The 25811-nt window shown below is 36.2% G+C and overlaps 1 protein-coding gene across 1 annotated transcript in view; it reads right to left on the minus strand.

Moving 5' to 3' along the window:
• The window catches only part of USP14 (ubiquitin specific peptidase 14), a 48592-nt gene that overhangs the window by 6431 nt on the left and 16350 nt on the right, over positions 1–25811 (minus strand). The window contains exons 4-12 of the mRNA XM_043558426.1: positions 20438–20542; positions 19613–19716; positions 11243–11301; positions 7806–7936; positions 6796–6876; positions 6343–6428; positions 4640–4754; positions 1390–1455; positions 1152–1244 (exon numbers count right to left, since the gene is read on the minus strand). Of these exons, the coding sequence (XP_043414361.1) occupies positions 1152–1244; positions 1390–1455; positions 4640–4754; positions 6343–6428; positions 6796–6876; positions 7806–7936; positions 11243–11301; positions 19613–19716; positions 20438–20542 (840 nt within the window). The remainder of the gene's footprint in view (positions 1–1151; positions 1245–1389; positions 1456–4639; positions 4755–6342; positions 6429–6795; positions 6877–7805; positions 7937–11242; positions 11302–19612; positions 19717–20437; positions 20543–25811) is intronic.

A 25811-nucleotide genomic window follows, 5' to 3' on the forward strand; every position in this document is an offset into this window, starting at 1 on the left:
CAATGGAAATCAATTTACAAATGGGGTCACTTAATGACTCTTTGTAACTTGAAATATTCCTTTACACAGAAATAAGTGGTACAGTTTAATAACTAAATATTAATACATATTTATAGTTAACACTAGTAAATACTTCCAACTACATTTGACCCTATCATGTAACACTAAGTATATCTAAAATTGTATTAAGAATTTCAGCTGTCTCCCAAGGATCAAGGACTGTGGATATGTAGCAGAGCTATAGTTCCATAAAACAGTTCTTAAGGCTGGCTCTCACTGAAGAGATTTTAATTACTGCACCAGAGAGTGTAGTGTGTTATAATACTGCTGGGTCAGTATCTATGGAGTTGAGGATCTGCTCTAGAGCAGTGTTTCTGGGAGAGTGAAGGGCAACCATCAGAATTAACTGGGAATCTTTCAAAAAATTGTAAGACCTCAGGGCCTACTTCAATCAAATGCTGTGGGTGCTGGTGGTAAAAATCAGGCATGTGTATGACTGATTTAAAAGAAAAAGGATAGGGGCACCTGGGTGGCGCAGTCGGTTAAGCGTCCGACTTCAGCCAGGTCACGATCTCGCGGTCCGTGAGTTCGAGCCCCGCATCGGGCTCTGGACTGATGGCTCAGAGCCTGGAGCCTGTTTCCGATTCTGTGTCTCCCTCTCTCTGCCCCTCCCCCGTTCATGCTCTGTCTCTCTCTGTCCCAAAAATAAATAAACGTTGAAAAAAAAAATTAAAAGAAAAAGGATAGGGGCGCTTGGGTGGCTCAGTCGGCTGAGTGTCCAACTTCGGCTCAGGTCATGATCTCGAGGTTCACGGGTTCAAGCCCCGTGTCGGGCTCTGTGCTGACAACTCAGCCTGGAGCCTGCTTCAATTCTGTGTCTCCCTCTCTTTCTGCCCCTCCCACACTCACGCTCTGTCTGTCTCTCTCTCCCTCAAAAATATAAATAAACACACAAAAAAAATTTCTTTAAGAAAAAGGACAATAGATAATTCCAATACACAGTCTTGGTTAATTAAGAACCACTTATCTAATGTTAATAACTTCCCTTACAGTATTCTGAAGTTTATCCCTAAAGGAATAAAGAAACCTTTAAGTCAGGGATTTCTATCAAAAAATTACAATATTTTATTATACTGAAGCTCATTACTAACCTTAAGAACTTTAGCATTCACAGATTCCTTCTCTTTATAAAAAAATCGAACCATCTGAATAGTCAAGTAAGCAGGTAGTCGGCTGATCTTAGACTGAGGAGAAAAAATAAAGAAATCCTATCACATGCAAATAACACACAAGTTTTTAATTCCTTGGTTTGGTACAAAGACTGGGTAACAATTAATTGGAAACCTTTCATCAAAATGGATTCAATTTCAAAAGGAATGCACAACTTACAGATTTGATGTATAAAGCATTTCTTTGCAATGTCGGAGACTGTTTGGTGATTTCTTCCTGAAGTCGCTATAAAAAAAAAAAAAAAAAAAAAAAAGGAACATAACAGAAGACCAAACATTTTTAGTTTTAAAATTTTTTTTCTGCCATATAGAATCACACTTTTTTTTTTAAATAAGTTCTATGCCCAAAGTGGGAATTGAACTCGTGACCTTGGGGATCCAGAATCACATGCCAGGGGTGACTGGGTGGTTCAGTCGGTTAAGCGTAAGACTTCGGCTCAGGTCATGATCTCACAGTTTGTGAGTTCAAGCCCCACGTCGGGCTCTGTGCTGATAGCTCAGGGCCTGGAGGCTGCTTCAGATTCTGTGTCTCCCTCTCTCTCTGCCCCTCCCCTGCTCACACTCTGTCTCTGTCTCTCAATAATAAACAAACATTAAAAAAAATTTTTTTTTTAATTTTTTTTTTAAACATTTATTTTTCTTTTATTTTTGAGACAGAGAGAGACAGAGCATGAACGGGAGAGTGCCAAAGAGAGAGGGAGACACAGAATCCAAAGCAGGCTCCAGGCTCTGAGCTGTCAGGACAGAGCCCAAAGCGGGGCTAGAACTCACAGAGCGGGAGATCATGACCTGAGCCGAAGTCAGACGCCCAACCGACTGAGCCACCCAGGTGCCCCTAAAAAAAAAAAAAAAAAAAAAAAAAAAAAAAAAAAAAGAATCACATGCCAGCCAGGCACCCCTGAAATCTACTTTTAATTCTGTTAGACAACATATGAACATGGATTTATACCACCGAAAAATTATCTAAATGAAAGCAATGTACAAAGGCCTTTAGATTTGGTTCAGTTCTGAAAAGGCATCAAATAATTTATACTAGTGTGAACTCCTCAGAATGTAAATAACGTTTGAAGTTTTTAAATTGTGACCCAAATGTTGCTCATATTCTGAGTTTACACTGTATTTTATATAATATAAAAAAGCCTTTTATGGCTTCTGTCTACATACAATCAGAATACTCCTATTAAAGGACAATTAAGAAAATGTAGAGAATCCTTGTTCTTTATGCTTTATGTATAAAAACCTTCCAGAACCAATTACTATTAAATATGAGAAAAGTCATCACAGAGAAAACCTGTTAATCTAACATATGTGGAAAGCCACTTTACATATCTTAACTATCATACCTGCTTTTCCATTTCTTACAGCCTATGTGATGCTCAGCAAGGCAGCTACCCCTCTGCACATCATATGGAAATGATAACAACAACCACATATATATCATAGTGCTGTTAGAATTACATGAGTCAGAAGGTGTAGAAAACATGCACAACCATTTGGCATATATTCTATGTTCAATAAACATTAGTTACTATTATTGTTCAGATCAAAAAAACACTAATGTGCTCTGCTTCATAAGAACATTTAATATACAAGACATTTAAGTTAAAACAATTTACTGTTAATGTTTACTATAAAATTACTTATGTAAAATATTTTCTTAATTTTTAAACATTACTAATCATATTACAAAAGGAATCACCATGTAGCTTTTTAACACTTAAGTTTGTTCATCAGCAAAAATGGTAAAGAAATATGGAGCCAAATTACTCTGGAATAATCAGAACAAACGATAATAAAGCATCTAAAAAACAGGCAACATGGGGCGCCTGAGTGGCTCAGTTGGTTAAGCGTCTGACTCTTAATTTCAGCTCAGATCATGATCTCATGGTTCGTGGGTTTGAGCCCTATGTCAGGCTCTGTGCTGGTAGTGCGAAGCCTGCTTGGAATTCTGTCTCCCTCTCTCTGCCTCTCTCTCTCAATAAATAAATACACATTTTTTAGAAATTATTATAAAAATGGGCAAGACAATACAGTATCTGAAAAATACAGGCTTTTCAAGAAAGCATATCTGGCATGATGTTATTCATCAGGTAAGCTATATGAATTATCAATCCACTATCATCTAGAAGAGCCAAGCACATTTAGCTTTTCCAGAATTTTATAAAATTATGAAGAAAATATCATCCTGGAGAGTTCCTGCCAAAACATTCCATTCCCTTCTACACTCTCCAATTACATTTATACTGCATTTGATGCCTTGAAACTTGCACATCATGATTTATTATAGGACTCTTAGGAGTTAGCTATTATTTGTAAGCTTTTAAAATAAACTTCTCTTAAAAGCCATTAGGCCTCATTACAACTCCCCTTCAGTATCACAGAGCAGAGAATATTAGTATTTGCCTCTTATGTCCACATTTACCAACCCCTTCCCTAGCCAATCTTATCCCAAACTATAGATGGGAACTCCCTGATGACAAATGATCTTGTTTATCAATGCAATCCCTGCCTCAATTCATTGCCTATCTTCAAGACATGTACATACTTCCCAAACCAAATCAAAGCACTAAATTAGCAAGCAAAACTGTTAAATTTTATCAATCTTCTCATTAAAGCATACATTCTATAATATGGAAATGGTGAAAGAGTACTAACTGGATAATGACAGTATCAAGTTCTAGACCCGGTTCTGCCACAAACCAATTAAGTCACTTACATTCTGGGGCCTCAACTGTAATACTGGTGCAGTGGCAGAGGACCCACATGGCCTGATTTGAACAGTAAAATCCCAGTTTATACTCATCATTACTAATACACCCTCATCATAATACCCTCAGAGGCCTCCTACAAGCCTCTGGTCACAACATTTTTGTCAACCTATCACGCACATAATACACAACCTTGTGGTTATGTGTGTTTCCATTAAATGATATGTTGACACATTATCGTCTTCACAGCCAACTACACTCTAATTCATCCCTAAACAATGCTTATCTAACAAACATTATTTTCTCCTTAAGACTTATCTAACAAACATTCACACACAGTCTTCTTGGCCTCAGAACACTAGACAGCACTTCAGCACTTTGGCTCAAGGCCACTCTAAACAGCACATCACCAACAAAAAGCGCAAAATGAAAAAAAAAAAAAATTGTGGTACTAAAATTACTGCAAAAGGACACTTGCTTATTTCATGAGTTGAAACTAGAAGACAGAGCATCACCTTTTTGGACCTCAGGTGAGACTGTGTCCATTAACTCAAAATTTTTGCCACTATGGAACATGTCTACAAATGACTATGAAAGCACCACAAGTATTGATATTAGAGGTATAAATAAATTTTAGTTAAGTAGGTGTATCTGCAAATAGAGAATCCATTTACAATTAAGATCAACTGTAACTGAACTTACCAATTTAAGTCCTGTAAAAAGATACTTGACTTCTTGATTGATAAAACAGCTAAGCTGAAGCTGATTTTCCTTCCCTTTAGTGACTTCTTCTTCTTCAGATTCTGTACATTTCATGCTTGAGAAATAAGATAAGGAATATACCAACAGGCATTCACTTTGTTACATAATCCTGAATATAATAAATTATCCTAATGCTATTAAAATTAATAGCATCACTATTTGCAAATGACAAATCCAATAAAGGGTTAGTATCCAAAACATATGAAGAACTTATACAACACCAAAAAATAATAATTCAATTAAAAATGGGCAGAAGACATAGACATTTCTCCAAAGCAGATATACAGACAGCCAACACATGAAAAGATGTTCAGCATCACTAATCATCAGGAGAATGCAAATCAAACCCACAATATCACCTCACATCTGTCAGAATGGCTAAAATGACAAGTGCTGGCAAGAATGTGAAGAAAAAGGAACTCTCATGAACTGCTGGTGGAAATGCAAACAGGTGCAGCCACTGTGGAACACAGTACAGAACAACCATATGATCCAGGAATTCCACTACTAGGTATTTATCCACAGAATATGGAAACGCTAATTTGAAAAGACATATAGGCACCCCCATGTTTATTGCATTATTTACAATAGCCAAATTATGGAAACAGCCCAAGTGTCCGTTGATGGATGAATGGATAAAGATGTGTTATATATACACAATGGAATATTATTATTCAGCCACAAAAAAAAAAAGACTGATATCTTGCAATCCGCAACAACATGAATGGAGCTAGAGGGTAGTACGTTAAGTGAAATAAGTCAGTCAGAAAAAGACACATACTGTATGATTTCACTCGTGGAATTTAAGAAACAAAATCAAATGAACAAAGAGACTAAACCAAGAAACAGACTCTTCTTAGCTATAGAGAACAAACTGATGGTTACTAGAGGGGAGGTGGGTGAAACAGGAAAATGAGCACTGAGTAATGTGTAGAACTGCTAAATCACTTTATTATACACTTAAAACTAATATAACATTGTATGTTATAACTATACTGGAATTTAAAAAAAAAATAGCATCATACACTGGTATTTAAAACATTTTGGTTTCCAAGTAGATTCATTTCAACATACTTAAAAGTGCTCCATTCACTTACCAACAATATGAGTAATGAGTGTATAAAAGGATAAACTCTCAACAAATATACATTGGTACTCATAGTATTGAATGGTTTTAACACTAAGGTACATAAACAGAAATCATTAAGTTTCTACCCATGACCTAGAAAATAGGCCTTCCCTAAATTCATGAATTCATGTTTTATTGGCTCAATCTCATGTATACAATTTGGCTGATACACTGTTTCATACAATTAAAAAATTCATTCCCTATGAAGTAAAAAAAAAAAAAAAAAAATTCTCTATGAAGTGAATTAATGAGGTTGACTCCGCTAAAGATATACTTAGGAAAAAATAATGAATATCCTTATTAAAGTATATACTTACCTAAACATTAGGATTACTCTAATGGGGATATTTTTCCAAATTCCTAAGTTTCACCATATTTTTCAGGCATAAAGCCTCTGAAGAATTTTTCTTCATACCCCACCCACCACTCCAATCAGTCAACAATGCTACTGATACCCATCTACTTCTAGTAAGTTATAAGTACAGCCTCTACAAATCTTGGCTCATAAGGATACGTAGTTTCAAACTCAACTCCAAAGAACTGATCAATTAAGCTTTTCTTTTTAGAAGGTGTCACTGCTGATGCAGATGAAGAATCTGTCTGCAAAAATTAAAACAAAAATTCCATTTACTTTATATAGATACTAGTGTGTATTTCTTCCCACATAACCCAATTTAGTAAATACATATTTAAGCTTTTTAAAATGTAAGCCCCTTCTGTAAAATCCTTCAAAAACATCACCAAAAAACTACAGATGCTCAATAATATCTTCTATGTTTAATAAATAATACACTGAATTCAAGTGTCAAATGCAAGCTTTCAAATTCCAACTACAGACTAAGCATGTTAAAGTATTCAAGTACATGTGTATCTATTAAGATGAATTTATTTCAAGCCTTTGGGATTGGTGAGTAGGGGGAAATCAAGGTATAACGGAAGTCTATAAGCACAAACAGATTTCAGTCACCTCTTTAACAGAATCATCTTCTATAGCTTCCAATTTCTGTTGCAATACTCGCATCATTTGTATCCAACATTCATTAGCATCCTGTAATTTAAAAATGACACAGTAAATAATCCTGGCTGTGACAGTGTTTTACCTATAAGAGTCTTCCAAAAGAAGTACTGTTTCCTTAGGGAAGGGGAATAAAGCTATTTTTTTTATTTAAAAACATTAAGTCAAATGAGATATTATATGATCTTCAAAGCAAAGAACTCCAGAACAGTCATTCATTCAAGAGAGGTTCACTGATCTCTTCCTTATGCTAAACACTGTTTTAGACACTAAGAATAAACACAGCCATGACCAAAACAGAAGAAGTTCTCTTTAGGTGAATTTATGTTATATTTTATTTATATCCCCCTTGAGAAGTTATGAAGAAGAAAAAAAAATATGTGAGCAGAAAGTGATGAGGTGAAAGGAAGTGTGCTATTTCAATAGGATAGTCAAGAAAGCTTCTCTGATGCCTTGACATTTGAGCCGGAAGACCCAAACGATATGAGGAAGCAAGCCATGCACTTATCTGTAAGCTAAAGAAAGAAGAGCAAAGACCCTGCAGAAAGAGGGTATGTGGAGGGTTTAAAAAAATAGCAAGGAAGCCAGTGAGTGTACAGGAGAGCCAAAGTAAGCAAGGGTGAGAGTGGTACATGATGAGCTCAGGGAGGTAGCCAGGAATAAGATTATTCAGGACTGGGATAGAAAATCACTAAGAGGCAATCAACAAGGGACCAAGGATTATTCCTTAGTAACAGTTTAAGGACTCTAAAAGGTTGTGTGGAGAAACCCGCAAAAAGACGGACAAAAGCAGAAGTGAGATGATCAATTACCAGACCACTCCAGGCAAAAGATAATGATAGTATGAACCACAGAGGACTGATAACTGGAGTGTATTTGGAAATGCAAATACATATGGTAAGTGTATAACACCTAAGTTTTACATTTACACAATGAAAACCCCAGAACCTTGCCCTGTTTACCTGTTGAAGATACTGTCCTTGTTCACCCTTCTCCGCAAACTGTGGGAAAGCCATGTGTAAAAACTGCAGTAGGATAATAGGTGGAATACTAGAAGACGTTTTATCCATGGAATCAAACAAATCTCTAAGGGCTTAAAAAGCAAAGCAAACACTGCTTTAGTAAAACAGTGACACATTTAATACATGTTACTATAAATTAATTCTAGATTAATACAAACACAAAACTGCTGAGTACTTTTAAGTATATCTACTCTTTTTGTAGTTTTCAGATTCCCAATAAGAAAAAGATTTGTTTTTAAATCTTAAAGAATTGACCCGAAGACTTTATAATGCACTAACTATAAACAACTTCTGAGCCCTGCCCCTCTGTCTCTCTCTCCTTGCCAGCCTTTGTCTTCCAAAACAAAGCACGGTATATTCATTCAACACAGAGAACACATAACCTTTGTCTAGGGATCAAACAGGCTGATGTTACTGTTTTGGTACTATGCCACTATCAGGCCACCACTCCCAACCGACCTCCCCTTAAGCCCGTACTTAGTTCCGAACTACTCAACTCCTAAATATTAAATAAAATATGTTTAACATACATCCTAACTCTACTGAATAGTTAAGAACCAAAACTAATTTGCCTTCTTCAAAATCTTCCCTCTGCTATCCTCTTTCACTTTCATAAAATCTCATGGTCATGGCAGACTGAGCCCTGCTCTGGGAGTTCAGAATACTCCTGCTCTGCCGACTCCCTGGCTATCATACCTTGCCCTTCTTACTTCATGTACAGCAAAATGCTAGTCTAGCCTATCTTGACTCGTTTCGTTAACTAACATGTGAAATGTTATCTACCATTAGTATATACAAACCGAAGCCCAGAAAATACTAAGCACAAAGCCAGTGTGCAATAAAATGTTCCCAAATAAAACAACGTGGTGTTTAAAAATGTTTTTCCAAGAGATAGCAAAAATTAATTACTACCAAGCTAATGATTTTCAAAAGAAAAAATCTAAATTATAGCACACTTTAATAAAGTACACATTACTCAAAATAAACAATGGTTTAAGATTTAATATATACCATAAACAGAGCATCTCAAAGTATTTCACTAGTTTGAAAGAAAAAGATCAAAAATGCACTATACATTAAAAGAGACTAGTAAAACATGAAAATTGAATACAATGTATGATCCCAAACTGGCTCCCAAAGCAAAGAACTTTATAATGGCAATACTGGATCAACTGCCGAAATTTAAGTAATCTGTATTTTAGAGTACTTCATCCATGTTAAACCCCTAGATTTTGAAAAATGGTAATTGTCTTGTGATTATGAATGTCCTTATTCTTGGGAAATACATACTGAAGTATTCAGGAATAAACTGTGATGTCCATACCTTACTCTTGAAGGTTCAAAAAAAAAAAAAAAAAAACACACACAACAACAACAAAAAAACATGGTTACAGAGAATGATGAGCCAGGTATCAAAAGTTAGTAATTGGTGAATTCTTATAACTGTTCTGTAAATTTAAATTTAGCACAAAACAGGGGTGCCTGGGTGGCTCAGTCAGTTAAGCACCTGACTCTTGGTTTCAGCTCAGGTCATGATCTCACATTTCATGGGTTCGAGCCCCATATCGGGCTCTGTGCTGACAGTGAGGAGCCTGCTTGGGCTTCTCACTCCCTCCTCTCTCTCTGGCCCTCCCCCGCTCACACACTCTCTTTCTCAAAATAAATAAATAAACATTTAAAAAAATTAGCACAGGGGCACCTGGTGGCTCAGGTGGTTAAGCACCTGATATTGGCTCAGGTCATGATCTCGTGGCTCTGAGTCTGAGCCCTGTGTCAGGCTCTGCGCTAACATGTTATAGCCTGGAGCCTGCTTCAGAATCTTTGTCTCCCTCTCTCTCTGCCCCTCCCCTGCACACACTCGGTCTCTTTTAAAAATAAACATTTAAAAAAATTAGCACAAAATAAAATTTAAAAATGAAAAACAGTATCTTTCATCTCCTCAATACTACAAGCCTCTTAGAGGATACTGGAGAAGTTGCTGAAATTCCAAGTTACTCTTAGATACAAAAGCAAACAAGTAAACTAGATATAAATGATCATATTTTTCTCATTAAAAACTTCCAATAAATCAGGAAAAAAATGGTCAAAAGGAAAAACCTCTAACTACAAATGACACAAAGAAACATACTGTTTTTATAGTATTACAAATTAACAGCTGACCACAATGAGATACCACTTCACACCCCTAGGCTAGCTATAATCAAAAACAGACAATACCAAGTATTATCAACAATACAGAGAAATGGGAACCCTTATTCATGCTGGGAGAAATATAAAATGATGCAGCTGCTTTGGAAAACAGTCTGGCATTCCTCAAAAAGTTAAAGTATAGTTACCATACGACCCAGCAATTCCACTCACAGATCTATACCCAAGAGAAATAAAAACATGTCCACAGAAATCCTTGAACAAGTTTTTAGCAATACTTACAATAGCAATACTACAATAGTCAAAAGTGGAAACCACCCAAATGTCTATCATTGATAAAAGGACAAAGGAAATACAATATATGCCTACAACAGCATCTTTTTCAGCAATAAGGAATCAAGCACTCATACATACTACAACCTGGATGAACCTTGAAAATAGTGAAAGAAGCCACTCTAAAAAGACCACATATTGTAAATTCCATTTTTGTCAAAAGTCCAGATGATAGGCAAATTTATGGAGACTGACAGTAGGTGAGTGGCTGTACAGGGCTGGGGGTGGAGACCAGAAAACAGGGTGACTGCGAAAGGTTACAGAGTTTCTTTTTCAAAGCGATGAAATGTTCTAAAATGGACCTGTGGTGATGGCTGCACAACCCTGAGTATACTAAAAGACAACGAATTGTGCACTTTAAGTGCATAAATTGTATGGAATGGGAATTGTATCTAGTTAAAGCTGTTACAAACAAAAAGGCACAGCCGTAAGAATACCTTATCAATCTAACCCAATGACTTAAGAAAGTATTCACTTGTAAAACTGTCATGGTCTCATGTAATGAAGAAATGTTATTCCCATGCTTTAAGAATTTGTTTCTCCTCATATTTCATATACCATTTCCTTACACTAACACTAGACTCTCTTGTAATGACTGCATCAACTATAATAAAACCTACCTCTTGCTATCCTCAGAGATAGGTCTTACTAATAGAACCTAAAGCCAAAATTAAATTTAATCCAAAAAACCGAAAGACTCTTAGTGAGAAAAGATAGACATCAAAGGTTTATAATTTGGATAATAAAATAAAATGTAAGTATAAGTACTCCGATTTTAATGAGACAAGGTTTTACAAAACAATTTTTTAAATTGAAAGCTACTAAACAAACTGAGTGAAAAATAACTTATTGAATACTACACTGCCCTCTCAAAAAAGGAGTTTTAAGATACTGACCTGCAGTAATGTACTGTGCTGAAGCCATTTCCCCTGAAGCTCTCAAGGCACCTGCATACCTAGGAACATTAGGCAGAATTAAATAGGATTCCATTCATTCTGAAACTCAAATGAGAAGAAACTAGTTAAAAGAGCTTATGACACCTTCAACTGCAAGTTTATCAGAGTTGTTCCCACCTTTATATTTCCTCCTCTTTTGGTCTTGTTACATTAACAATTATATGTACAAAAAGGAACACTAAGAAAAAAGGGAATTTAGGGGTGCCTGGGTGGCTCAGTCAGTTGAGCCTCTGACTCTTGGTTTTGGCTCAGGTCATGATCTCACGGTTCATGATATCGAGCCCTCCACCAGGCTCTGCGCTGACAGCATAGAGCCTGCTTGGGATTCTCTCTCTCCCCCCTCCCTGCCCCTCCCCTATGCACTGCTCCCAAAATAAACATTTCAAAAAGGGAAAAAAAGGGGTGCCCGTGTGGCTCATTGAGTTAAGCATCTGACTTCAGCTCCAGTCATGCTCTCATAGTTTGTGGGTTCAAGACCCACGTCAGGCTCTGTGGTGACCTCTCAGAGCCTGGAGCCTGCTTCAGATTCTGTCTCCTTTCTCTGCCCCTCCCCTCAGCTCATGCTCTTATCTCTCTCTCAAAAATAAAAAAAAATTAAAAAAATAAAAAAAACCTTTTTTTAATGTTTGTTTTAAAGAAAAAAAGAATTAGATGAATGAAGACTACTTTTAAGTTCTTTCTCTTAACACTTTATTTATTTTTTTATTTATTTTAATGTTTATTTCTGAGACAGAGAGAGACAAAGCATGAGCAGGGGAGGGGCAGACAGAGAGGGAGACCCAGAATCCAAAGCAGGCTCCAGGTTCTCAGCTGCCAGCACAGAGCCCAATGCGGGGTTTGAACTCACAAACCATGAGATCATGAACTGAGCAGAAGTCCAATGCTTAACCAACGGAGCCACCCAGGCGCCCCTCCCTGCCAACAATTACTTTAAAAAAAAACATTTCCCGGGGCACCTAGTGGCTCAGTCCGTTAAGCAACCAACTCTTAGTTTTGGCTCAGCTCATGATCTCACATTTTGTGAGTTTTGAGCCCCACGTTGAGCTCAACGTTGACAGTGCAGAGCCTGCTTGGAATTCTCTCCTCTATCTCAAAATAAATAAACTTAAAAAATTTAAAAAAAAAAACATTTCCTGAAAACACTGCAAAACAAAAAAGTACACGTGTAATATCCATTACAAAGAAAATAAAACACAATTTCAGAAATAACAAAGAAAAAAAAGCATTACATCAAAAACATTAAATCAAAGTCAGTATACCTACATTCAGCATTAACTTTCTATGTAACAATAAATAAGTCCCTTTAATTTTCAAGTCTGCTTACGTATAAAATGAGGTGTTTCTATTAAATAATTTCTAAATTCACTTTCAATTTATAATTCTCAGTTAATTTATAACAGCACAAAGGACTGGCCATTCAAAGGAAATAAACTAGTATTTATTCATACATCTTATGACACAGAATCAGAAATGATCATTCATATATCAAACACCGAGGGGCAAGAGAATGACTGCCTATTCACTATGATTAAAACTATGTTCATGTACCACACACCCACCGAAGGGACTAAAATGAAAAAGAATGATATCAACCAAGATTGGCAAGAATGTAGAGCCATAAGAACTATCAATACCATCAGTAACATGGATGAATTTCAAAAACTATGCTAACTAAACTAAGCCAAACCAAAAATACATTCTGTACATTTAAGTTCCTGAATGCACAAAACTAATATGAGATCAGTAGCTGCTTGCAGAGTTGGGTAGTGGGTGGGAATGAGGACTAGGAAAAGGTAGAAATATAAAAACTTCCTGGGATGAGGGAAATGTTCTTAATTTGTAAAATGGGTTACAGATATTTGCATTTATCAAAACTGATCACACCAAACACAAGATATTTACTCAATGTAAATTACATTTCTATTTAAAAATAAAAAAAAAAACTTTGGGGCACCTGGGTCTCTCATTCAGTTGACCCATCTGACTTGATTTTGGCTGATCCCAGGGTTATGGGATCGAGTCCTGTGTCAGGCTCCATGCTGAACATGGAGACTGATTAAGATTTTCCCTTTCTTTCTTTCTTTTTCTTTCTTTCTCTCTCTATCTCCACCCCCTCTGCCCCCTCCCATGCTCGTGTGCGTACTTTCTCTAAAATAAAAAAATAAAGTAAAAAAATTTCTGTGCTTATGTAAACGATCAAAGAGGTCACAGAAAATGTCAAATTATATCCAACTGAAAAGTTGTTAATTTAGATATTTTGGAAATTGCTATGACTCAAGTTTTTAAGTTTTTCAGTACACAATTCATAACAATGTCTAAATTATATGTATTCGTTTTAAAAAGTGAAAATCATAATAGCTTCCCTCTTAGTTTGTAACTTCTTAAAAGGCACTTCTGAAGTTAAAATAATGTACTAATAAAGCAAGTGTATCCCAAAACATCAGTCAAGTTTATAACAACATGTTGTTAGTGAATTTTACTTCTAGTTACAGGACAACATTGCTAACTATCCCTAGATTCATGGCAAAGGCTATACTAATGAATTATCTTTTAAGTCACTAAGAATAGGAAAAGCATAATTTAATACTATCTCCCCACACAAACCTCTCATTATACCAAAAAATAAAAATAAAAAAAATTTTTTTGATGTTTATTTATTTTTGAGAGAGAGACAAAGCATGAGCATGACCAGAGGAGGGACAGAGAGAGGGAGACACAAAATCTGAGGCAGGCTCCAGCCTCTGAGCTGTCAGCACAGAGCCCGATGTGGGGCTAGAACTCATGAACCATGAGATCATGACCTAAGCTGAAGTCAGACACTTAAAGGACTGAGCCACCCAGGTGCCCCTACCAAGAAAACGTTTAATTCCTAATTAAGGTAAAACTATCCAATAAGCCAAATAACATTAACAGTTGAACTTTACAAAGAAAAACTGTTAGAAAATAAAAGGAAAAACTGACAAGAGTACAGACAGATGTAACAGAAAACACTAAGAGGTTTTACAGAAGATAAAAAATAAAAGAGTACTTTTTCTAAGAAAGTCTTTACCAAGTCAATAAATTAAAAAAAAACAACAAATGAGGGGTGCCTGGGTGGCTCAGCCAGTTAAGTGTCCGACTTTGGCTCAGGTCATGATCTCGCGGTTTGTGGGTTCCAGCCCTGCCTCAGGCTCTGTGCTGACAGTTTAGAGCCTGAAGCCTGCTTCAGATTCTGTGTCTCCCTCTCTCTCTGCCCCTCCCCTGCTCACGCTCTGTCTTTCTCTGTCTTTCAATAATAAATAAACGTTAAAAAAAATTAAAAAAAACACTACATGATATAGAAAATCCAAATGTAATTAGTAAGCTTTAGTCTATTATACTTTATACTTTATCACCTACAAAAAAAAAAAAAAGGACGTTTTGACTTTTCTATCATCTGTGATATACAAGAATCAATCATACATCAGCTAACCCCAAACATTCATCAACAGAAAAATAGATATTGTGTAGTAGATCCATACAGTGGCATAGTACACAGCATGAACATCATAAACTACAACTACACACACAAGGTTAAGCCAAAACTAATGAGCCAGACCCAAATGAACACAATCCATGTTTCTGCTTATAAAGAGTTCCAAATAGGCAAAGTTAATCCATGAGGTTAGAAGTCACATTATCATTAACTATTCTGAACACAAAGTAGAGGCAGCCATCAGGAAGGGAGAGTCACGAGGGAATATTTAGAGGCTGATGGGATTCTGTTTGTCTGTGTTGGTTACACAGATGTGTTCATGGAGATAATTCATTCATATACTTTTCTGTATGTTAAAATTTAATAGTTATAAATGAATTCAGAGTCAAAAGGAAGATTTTATAGTTTTTTCAAAAACATGTGAACAGCCTCATCTAATGGAGAACAGCAACCAAAACTCAGAACTAAATACAAATACCATACTGTCATTACTACACAAGAATAAATGATCTAAGCGTACAACTTAAGAAATCAGAAAATAAAACAAGCCAAAGGAAAATAGAAATAAGTTAATACAAAGAAAAGTAGGATGAATCAATCAAAAAAAGTGACTGAATAAATCTAACAGCTGATTCTTTGAAAAATAAAATCTACAAACCTCTAGCAAGATAATCAAGGGGAAAAATACATAACAAATAAAAATGAAAATGAGGGGAAATACAGGTCCAAAAATAGATAATTCTTATGCTAAAATATCTGAAAGACATAAGGACAAATTCATAGGAAAACATAAATTACCAAAACTTACCCAAAAGACACAGAAAATGTACATTTAAAATGCCCCCCCCCCCAAAAAAAAAGGTTTGGTCCAGCCAATTTTATAGTTAAGTTCTATTAAGAATAGATCATTCCTGGGGCCCCTGGGTGGCTCAGTCCGTTGAGCATCCGACTTCGGCTCAGGTTATGATCTCATGATTCAGGAGTTCGAGCCCCACGTTGGGCTCTGTGCTGACGGCTCGGGACCTGGAGCCTGCTTCAGATTCTCTGTCTCCCTCTCTCTCTGCTCCTCCCCTGCTCACACTCTGTCTCTTTCTCAAAAATAAAGATTTCAAAAATTTAAAAAAAAGAATAGACCATTCCTATACAACTTTGAAAATGTAAGTAAAATATAAGTAAAATAACAACCTAGTAACTGCTAATGAAAAAAAAACTATGTGGTACTTACCAAGACATGTCTTGCCAATCTCCAGTAAGATAAAAATATGGCCATGAGATACAGTCTTTTGTAAGTAACTCATAGAATTTAAGGGTAATTTTTTATATTATACTTTTCACTTTAAGTTCTAAATTTAGAATTCCTACTTATCATGAGGTTCCACTAATGAGCAGCATCAAGCAAACTAGGTTCTACCTGTAGCTCTGGTTCTTGGCCCTCATTGCCTCTTCAACTAACCCAGTCTATTTCCCTTCTAGCCTTTAGCAATATATACTTCTCACTCCCCAGAATCTGCCAAATAAAAATTCTTAAGAATTTAAGGATGAGCTTCAGACTGCCAGTTTTAAAACACCTCCCATGGAAGTTTCTCTCTCTTCTTTCATTCCTATTTTATCACTGAGTGCCATTTTTCAAAAGACATACAACCCCATCCATGTCCTCTTGTAGTAAGTTAGTTAAGTACAAAGGCTTCTGACCTGTAAAAACTTAGTATTCAATAAGTATTTCATCTGGTCAAGAAAACTGAAATCAACAGAATGAAATCTCCCCTGCTTATATAAAACTCAGAGAAATAACCCCAAAACATGAAGGACTTCTCCTTGGAATAGAGCCTGGAAGATATCCGAGATGAACAAAATACAAAGAAGTCTTGGAAGTAAGACAAGTCTGCTCCCAGTAGCCAGTTTTTAGGGCAGAGAGCTGCCCAATAAGCTGCTCATTCAGCTCATTTGCAAATGAAACATAAGCAAGAGAACATGGGTGCATAAGATAACTACACAATCTCAACACAAACGAGAGATCAATCCTTACATCTAAGGAAAACAGAGTTTAAATTAAAAAGGTCCAAACAAGGCGGGGAAAAAGACCTTGAAATAAGAATACTTCAGAGCCTCGAAGAAAGAAAAGCAGAATTCGTATCCAAAATTAAGAACATGAGATTAAAGAAAAGAAAGTTGTGATAAGCAACTGTGAAACAAAGCTAATGCATAAATCAGTGAAATGTAAAATAGAACTGAGGCACTCTCCCAGAAGACAGCACATAAAATAAAAAATCAGAAGTGCAGACAAAAAAAGAGACATGAAAAACAGATCCAGAAACTATTATTCTGAATATAAGGGAAGCCAGATAAAACAAAGGAGAAACTATCTGAAGAAATAACAGCCAAGAATGTCCAAAGTTTAGGACAAGAGTCCTTACACTAAAAGTGCTCACTCAGCACTAAATAAGGTAAATAAAACCAACACCTACCCAATTAGAAAACTCTGAAAAACAAAAAGAAAAAGAAAACCTTAAAAATTATTAACAGAAAAGAATAAGAAATGAGACTGATATTAGATCTCTCATATCTGTGGGCACACAAAAATAGTGGAAAAGTAACTACAAACCTCTGGGGAAAAAGCACTCTGACTTTAACATTTCCCATCAAAGCAGTTCTGAAACAGTACCAAACATGGCAGCCTTTCTCAATCAAGACTCTAAGTGCCTGGAAGATAGGTACTATGTCTTGTTCACTAATGACTACACCAGCTATAAGCTAGACAACTTCATAAATACCTGACAAGTATTCACTTCAGAGAAATTTAGAAAACCTTCTGTTACTCTCAGGTTTCTGTATAATCCTCTCTCCTCTCTATTGCCCAGTTCTATCAAAGCATTTCACAAGCCACTAAGGAAAAAAGAAGAAGAAGAAGAAGAAAAAAAAAAAAATCAACATTCATAAAGCTGGCTAAGAATTCAAATTGCAATTTAGAATTCTATCCTACATTAACAAGCGGCAATGTATATACCAAGACAGTTGTAATAAATTTAGTGAGAATTAAGTGACATTTTTTAAGTTATACATTTATATTCACTGAGGAGAAAGGATCTTCATTTACAGACTATTTCACAGGCTGTCAAAACACAGGTAACTGTTTACTCTTTTTTCTTTTGTACAGTGGTATAAAAATTATTCACCAGCATAAGGACAAATCAATACAAATAAAGGTATTTATTTCTAGACTAGAACTGAGAGTTCTGAAATAAATCTTATTACATACATCATGGTCAACTGATTTTCAATAAAGGTGCTAGGGCAATTCATCAAGGAAAGAGTCTTCAGCAAATGGAACTCAAAAAAACAGGATATCCATTTGCACAAGAATGAGATATCAACTTCCCACCATACGTAAAAATTTACTAAAAATAGATTAGAGACCTAAATTTAAGAGTTAAAATTATGAAGCTCTTAAAATATAGGATTAAATATTTGTGACCTAGGATGAGGCAACTGTTTCATATGTAAGATACACACACACACACACACACACACACACACAAAATTAAACTACATCAAAATTAAAACCTCTTGTGTTACAAAACAGTAACATCAAGAAAGTGAAGACAACTCACAAAATGAAAGAAAATATCTGCAAATTATCTGAAAAAGGACTTACATCCAGAACATGTAACTTAAACACTTGTAACTGAACAATCAAAAGACAAACCATTTAAAACACAGGCAAAGGGGGCACCTGGGTTGAGTGTCCAACTCAGCTCAGGTCATGATCTCGCTATTTGTGAGCCTCATGTGGGGCTCACTGCTGTCAGCACAGAGCCAGCTTCAGATCTTCTGTCTTCCTCTCTCTCTGCCCCTCCCCTACCCACACGCACACATGCACTCTCGCTCTCTCTCAAAAATAAACATTTAAAAAAAAGATTAAAGTTAAAAAAAATAAAACACAGGCAAAGAATTTGAACAGACATTTCTCCAAAGAAGATATACAAGCCAATAAATACATGAAAAGATGATCATCACTAGTCATTAGGTAATTACAAACAACAACTACAATGAGATACCATTTTACATTTAGGATGACTATAATCAAAGACATTGGAATAAAAAGACTGGCATGGAGGTGGAGAAATTGGAACTCTCTTACATTGCTGGTCAGAAGAGAAAATGGTGCCAAGCAGTTTGGCAGTTCCACAAAACGCTGTTTAACAAAGAGTTACTACATGACCAAGTAATCCACTCATAATCAAAAGAAATGAAAACTGGTCTGCACAACAATTTCTCCCTGAATGTTCATGGTAGGTAACATTATTATAACAGCCTCAAAATGGAAACTAATCAAATGTTTATCAACAGATGAACAGATTAACATAATATGGTATGTCCATAGAGCTGAATATTCAGCCATAAAAAGGAATGAAGTAGTGACATATACTACAACATGAATAAACCCAGAAAATATATTATGCTAAGTAAAAGAAACCAGTCACAAAAAATTACTTACTGTATGATTCCATTTATATCAAATGTCCAGAATAGGCAAATGGATAATACAGAAAGTAGATAAATGGTTGCCTAGAGCTGGAGGTGGGAAAGGTAAAAGGAGTGACTGCTCAGGAATAGGTTTCTTTCAGGAAGGAAGAAAATAATCTAAAATTAGACTGTGATAATGGCTGTACAATCTTGTGAATATAATAAAGACCATTTAATCAAATACTTTAAACAGATGAATTGTACAATAAATAAGCATCTCAAATAAAGCTGCTAAAAAAACTATACACACAATGATACACTAAACACTACTCACCCAAATGTGAACCTCCCTTACCTACCAACAGGATTACAGCATTTCTCTTCTGTCTTACCTTTTAAGGGCATCTTTGAGTTCAGGCACGGAACGAATACACTGAACTGTGGCATTCATGTAACAAGTGTTACCAAGGTTTGTCAATCCACATGGCAATTCCATCTGATAAAGAAAAGGATTAATTCATTTTTATAAAATGACATAGCATGTATAAAATCCCTAAAATTTACACTTTGAAGTACAATTTACCAACTCATACCAATTTATATTCCACCTTCACCCGGAAGTAACAATGTCTTATATCCCACAATAGAAATGTGTACTTGCAACATGCTGACTAATAAATATTGTGTTTTTAACTCCCTTCTTGAAAATAATAAGAGAACAATCCTATCCGTCTTGCCCACCTTTGCAGGCTTATCATTAGAATGGGGTAACAAAGTACACATAGAAACACTTCAAAAAAAGAAAAAAATAACACTATAAAAATGCTCAATGATAAAAAAATAACATTTGACAAATTTGTGTTAACCAGTTTTTTTAAAACAATATTGCAATTTAGGATACACTGTATGTATTTTCAACAAGGAAAATTCTAAGAATTTAAACAATCCAGCATTTAAACTACTTATCGTCTTTAAGCCTGTTTTCCCATAAAATAATAGCAGTTAGCATAACACTTATTAAAGATACTATTGACTTTGCATTGAATTATCCAATTATACAAGGACTCCTCAAGCCAGTTTCAAAAATAAAACCTTTTACTACTAAAAACATACATCTTAATATTAACAATTAAATCTTTAAAACATTTAGATGCTACTTTCTGAAAGGCATCCTAGTAACTGTAGCCATCAAATATATAAAACGTGGTATGTCTTACCGCAGATGCTAACTGTTCTTCAGTCATGTCTTCTACAAAGACAGTCTTAGCTGAGGGCTCCTCAGGAAGAGCATCTGCTGACCCCATCATTAGTAGAGTCATTCCCTATTTTTAAAACAAAAAAATTTAATTTCATAAAGATGCTCAAATGATGTGTATATCCAATAAAAGAAAACAGGTACAAAAAAAAAAAAACCCACATACTGCATGCTTGTATTTGCCAGAAAAGGTAAATCTACAGAGACACCAAGTAGACTAGTGGTTGCTAGGGCTAAAAGGTAGAAAGAGGGAGTGACTTTTAACACACAACCATTTTTTCCAAGGGTGATGGAATGTTCTAAAATTAGACTGTAGTGAAAGTTATACAACTCTCATCAATATACTAAAAATTACTGAGTTATTAAAAAAAAAAAAAATTCTGAGCTGGCTGCTTCAGACCAGAGGTCACCTGCTTATCTGCAAAGGGGAGTGAAGAAACCAGAATGGTGGAACATCTGTATCTTAATTGTGGTGGTGGTTACAGGGCTCTATAAAATTAACCAAATTCAAACTGTACACTAAAATTTTACAGGTGAATTTTAATCCATATCAATCAATTATGCCTCAATGAAGCTAGGGGAAAAATAAACACTGTCATAAAGACAGGTGAGAATGGGGGCACCTGGGTGGCTCAGTTGGTTAAACGCCCAACTTCGGCTCAGGTCATGATCTCACTGTCCATAAGTTCAAACCCTGTATTCAGCTCTGTGCTGAAAGCTCAGAGCCTGGAGCCTGCTTCAGAGGCTGTGTCTCCCTCTCTCTCTGGCCCTCCCCCACTCACAATGTCTCTCTCTCTCTCTCTCTCTCAAAAATAAACATTAAGACAGGTGAGAATGTTTACAATACTGGAGTGGAGGGAATTCTTGAAATGCTCATTTAGTGGAATCATTTCTCCCCATAAACTAAGCACAGTTAAGATTCTTTCTGTAAATGTCTATTTCTAACTGTAACAATTATTTACATTTGAATAGAATTATTTTGAGAGCATCAAACCCTCCATTATTAAAAATCATCAAACACATAAGTTAGTTCAAAATATCCAATTTTATAATTCTACATTGTCAGCCTAAGGGAACATTTATATTCAATAATATGTAACATTCCATACAATAAGAACAATATCCCCTCAAATCTCGTAATCCTGAAATGTGAACAATGTCTTACTACAGAAGACATGAGTGCATAAGAAGAGTAGGGAGATTTTAAGGAAAAAAAAAAAAAAAAAAGGAAGGCACCTGAGTGGCTCAGTCGGTTGGGCATCCGACTTCAGCTCAGGTCATGATCTCACGGTTTGTGAGTTCAAGCCCCGCGTTGGGCTCTGTGCTGACAGCTCAGAGTTTGGAGCCTCCTTCAGATTCTGTGTCTCCTTCTCTCTCTGCCCCTCCCCAACTTGTGCTGTCTCTCTAGGTCTCTCAAAAAATAAATAAATGTAAAAAAAAAAAATTAAAAAAAAAAAAAAGCCAGAAGTAGAAGTTAGAAAAAAAGAAGATGAATATTTCTACATGAGGATTAAAATTAGAAAATTAATAAGGCTGGGGCACCTAGCTGGCTCAGTCAGTGGAGCATGCAACTCTTGATCTCGGGACTGTGAGTTTGAGCCCCATGTTGGGTATACAAGTTAAAAATAAAGCCTTTAAGAAAATTAATAAAGTTGGGAATGCAAGCTTGTGCAGCCACTCTGGAAAACAGTATGGAGGTTCCTCAAAAAACTAAAAACAGAACTACCCTAAGACCCAGCAATTGCATTACTAGGCATTTATCCAAGGGATACAGGTGTGCTGTATCGAAGGGACACATGCACCCCCATGTTTATAGAAGCACTATCAACAATAGCCAAAGTATGGAAAGAGCCCAAATGTCCATCAATGGATGAATGGATAAAGAAGATGTGGTGTGTGTGTGTGTATGTGTATGTATGTACACACACACACACACACACACACACACACACACACACACACACACAAAATGGAGTATTACTCAGCAATCAGAAAGAATGAAATCTTGCCATTTGCAACTACGTGGATGGAACTAGAGGGTATTATGCTAAGTGCAATTAGTCAGAGAAAGACAAAAATCATATGACTTCACTCAGATGAGGACCTTAAGAGACAAAACAGGTGAACATAAGAGAAGGGAAACAAAAATAATATAAAAACAGGGAGGGGAACAAAACATAAGAGACTCATAAATATGGAGAACAAACAGGGTTACTGAAGGGATTTGGGGAGGGGGGATGGGCTAAGTGGGGAATGGACACTAAGGAATCTACTCCTGAAATCATTGTTGCACTATATGCTAACTAATTTGGATGTAAGTTTAAAAAAATAAAAAATAAACTTAAATAAATACAAAGAAAGAAAATTAATAAAGTTAACAAACTCAGTCTTCATAGTACCTATGTTGAACTCCAATAACCTTCACTCCATCACCTGTTATTTTTAACTTAAGCTTTCTGTAAGATAATGGCCAAGCAATACTAAACCATCACTAAAGAATCTTTTTCCGGGGCGCCTGGGTGGCGCAGTCGGTTAAGCGTCCGACTTCAGCTCAGGTCACGATCTCATGGTCCGTGAGTTCGAGCCCCGCGTCGGGCTCTGGGCTGATGGCTCAGAGCCTGGAGCCTGTTTCCGATTCTGTGTCTCCCTCTCTCTCTGCCCCTCCCCCGTTCATGCTCTGTCTCTCTCTGTCCCAAAAATAAATAAACGTTGAAAAAAAAGAATCTTTTTCCAAAGACAACTATCCTAAGAAAACCAAATACTTAAAGAATATACTTGCAATAATTTTAGAAATATAATAGAAAAGAAAAAAATATTTAAAAAAGTAAACCTAACAAGATATATGTATTACTTTTAATTTAAAAAAAAAAAACCTATAAAGCTTTAGAGATACAAAAAACAAACAAAAACAAAAACAAAAACCATACCTAAATAATAAACTGAAGGTAATGATTGATGTAGAGAACAAAGTTAAAAAGAAATATAGAAAAAAATGAAAATTCCTTACAATTTATAGCCCACTGACAAGTACCCGAGACAGTAAGAGGAACCTTCCTCAAGGAGCTTATTAGCTGCCTCAGTGTTTATACATTGCTATAGGCAAAAGGCAACCTTAGCTTGACATTAGCCTGACCTCCAGGATCCTATAAAGAAATTCCTTTGAAATCTTCCTTTCTCTCTACCCCCCTCCCAAGCTATATGTTAGCAATCATCTTCCAAGCGTGTAGCCCACTGATATACATCTAAAGAGTCTCATGACCAAGTTTTACTAGACAGTAGTGAAAAACCTTATCCTAACAGCCCCTTAAGGTCCTAGAAGCCTTGCTTCCAAATTCCTTAGAGACTTATACTATCCCTAAACCCCTCGCAACTTGAAAGTATATATCTGTCACTCCTCACCATCTCAGTGCAGCTCTGCCCACAGATCCTGCCCTGTGCTTTAATAAAACCACCCCTTCCCGGGGCGCCTGGGTGGCGCAGTCGGTTAAGCGTCCGACTTCAGCCAGGTCACGATCTCGCGGTCCGTGAGTTCGAGCCCCGCGTCAGGCTCTGGCCTGATGGCTCAGAGCCTGGAGCCTGTTTCCAATTCTGTGTCTCCCTCTCTCTCTGCCCCTCCCCCGTTCATGCTCTGTCTCTCTCTGTCCCAAAAGTAAATAAACGTTGGAAAAAAAAAAAAAAAAAACCCACCCCTTCTGTATCAAAGGCATGTAAAGAATTCATTCATGACCTATCACTCCTGAACCCCAACATTTTCACAGCACTATCCAATTTCTAAACTGGAAACAGTACTGTAAAGATGTGATTCCACATTATTTCTTTCTGAAACTTTACAAAAGGATTCATTCATGTAGCAAGTTAATACACATAATAATAGCTAATAAATTTCTAAAGAATAAAGACTAAAGAAAATAGATTATGCAATGAAGAATGTTGAGGAAAACTAAACAATAATTTAGAAAAAAAATAATCAGTTCTCACCTCATGGTATGCCATACCCGAAATGAATTACAAATTAAAGATGTAAAAAATGAAATAATTACACAAACATGTAAGTGAATCCAAAATATATCTTGCTTTCCTGGAAGATTTTCTAAAATTGACATAAAAGATGAAAGAACTAATGTCACTGACTGCAAAAATCTTGAAAACTTCCAAGTTTAAATTACCAGTCAAAATTTAAAAGGAAAAACTAGAAAAAAAATTTCACTATAAAAAAGCACCTTGGGGCGCCTGGGTGGCGCAGTCGGTTAAGCGTCCGACTTCAGCCAGGTCACGATCTCGCGGTCCGTGAGTTCGAGCCCCGCGTCAGGCTCTGGGCTGATGGCTCAGAGCCTGGAGCCTGTTTCCGATTCTGTGTCTCCCTCTCTCTCTGCCCCTCCCCATTCATGCTCTGTCTCTCTCTGTCCCAAAAATAAATAAATGTTGAAAAAAAAAAAAAAAAAAGCACCTAAAAAAAAAAATCAGTAAGGCAAACACACAATAAAAAAATTGGGCAAAAGAGGTAAATGTTAAACAAGCAAAAGGCTTAAAATAAATTAATAATAAATTAAGCTAGAAAAAGCATACATTAAAACCAAAGTAGGGGCCCCTGGGTGGTTCAGTCAGTTAAGCGTCCAACTCTTGATTTTGTCTCAGATCATGATCTCACAGTTTGTGAGACGGAGCCCCACTTTGGGCTCTGTGCTGACAGCACGGAGTCAACTTGGGGTTTTCTCTCTCTCTCTCTTTCCCTCCCTCCCTCTATCCCTCCCCTGCGCATGCTGTCTCTTTCTCAAAACAAATAAATTTTTTAAAAAAGTAAAAGAAGGAAATGAAGCAAAGAAGTGAAAACATTAAAATAATAAGTGAACAAGCAAATTTGATTCTTCTGTGGGGGCGGGGGTATCAATGAAATTGACACAAACCTCTGGGTAGATAATGAAAAAAGTGAGAGAAACCATAATTTGCCAATACAAGAGAAAAAAAAGAGAGAGAGAGAGAGAGAAAATAGCACTACAAACCCTAGAATTAAAGGATATTAAGAGTATATTATGCCAATCAAGTCAACAATTTAAACTGTAAATTAAATGGACCAATTCCGTGAAAATTACTAATTGCCAAAAGTCATGTAAAAGAATTTACCATCTGAACAGTCCCATATTTATTAAATACACTAAATCTTAACTAAAAGTCTTCCCACAAAGAAAGCTCCAAGCTTCACTGGAGAATTCTATGAAACGTGTAAAAAATCTTTCAGAAAAGAACTTCTTCAAACTAATGGTGAACATCTGTAAAACAACTCCAGCCAAGACTGGAGATTTTTCTCCTAAGATTCAGGGAAAAAGCAATGATGTCTA

This window comes from Prionailurus bengalensis, chromosome D3, assembly GCF_016509475.1.
Source record: "Prionailurus bengalensis isolate Pbe53 chromosome D3, Fcat_Pben_1.1_paternal_pri, whole genome shotgun sequence".
Lineage (NCBI taxonomy): Eukaryota > Metazoa > Chordata > Mammalia > Carnivora > Felidae > Prionailurus > Prionailurus bengalensis.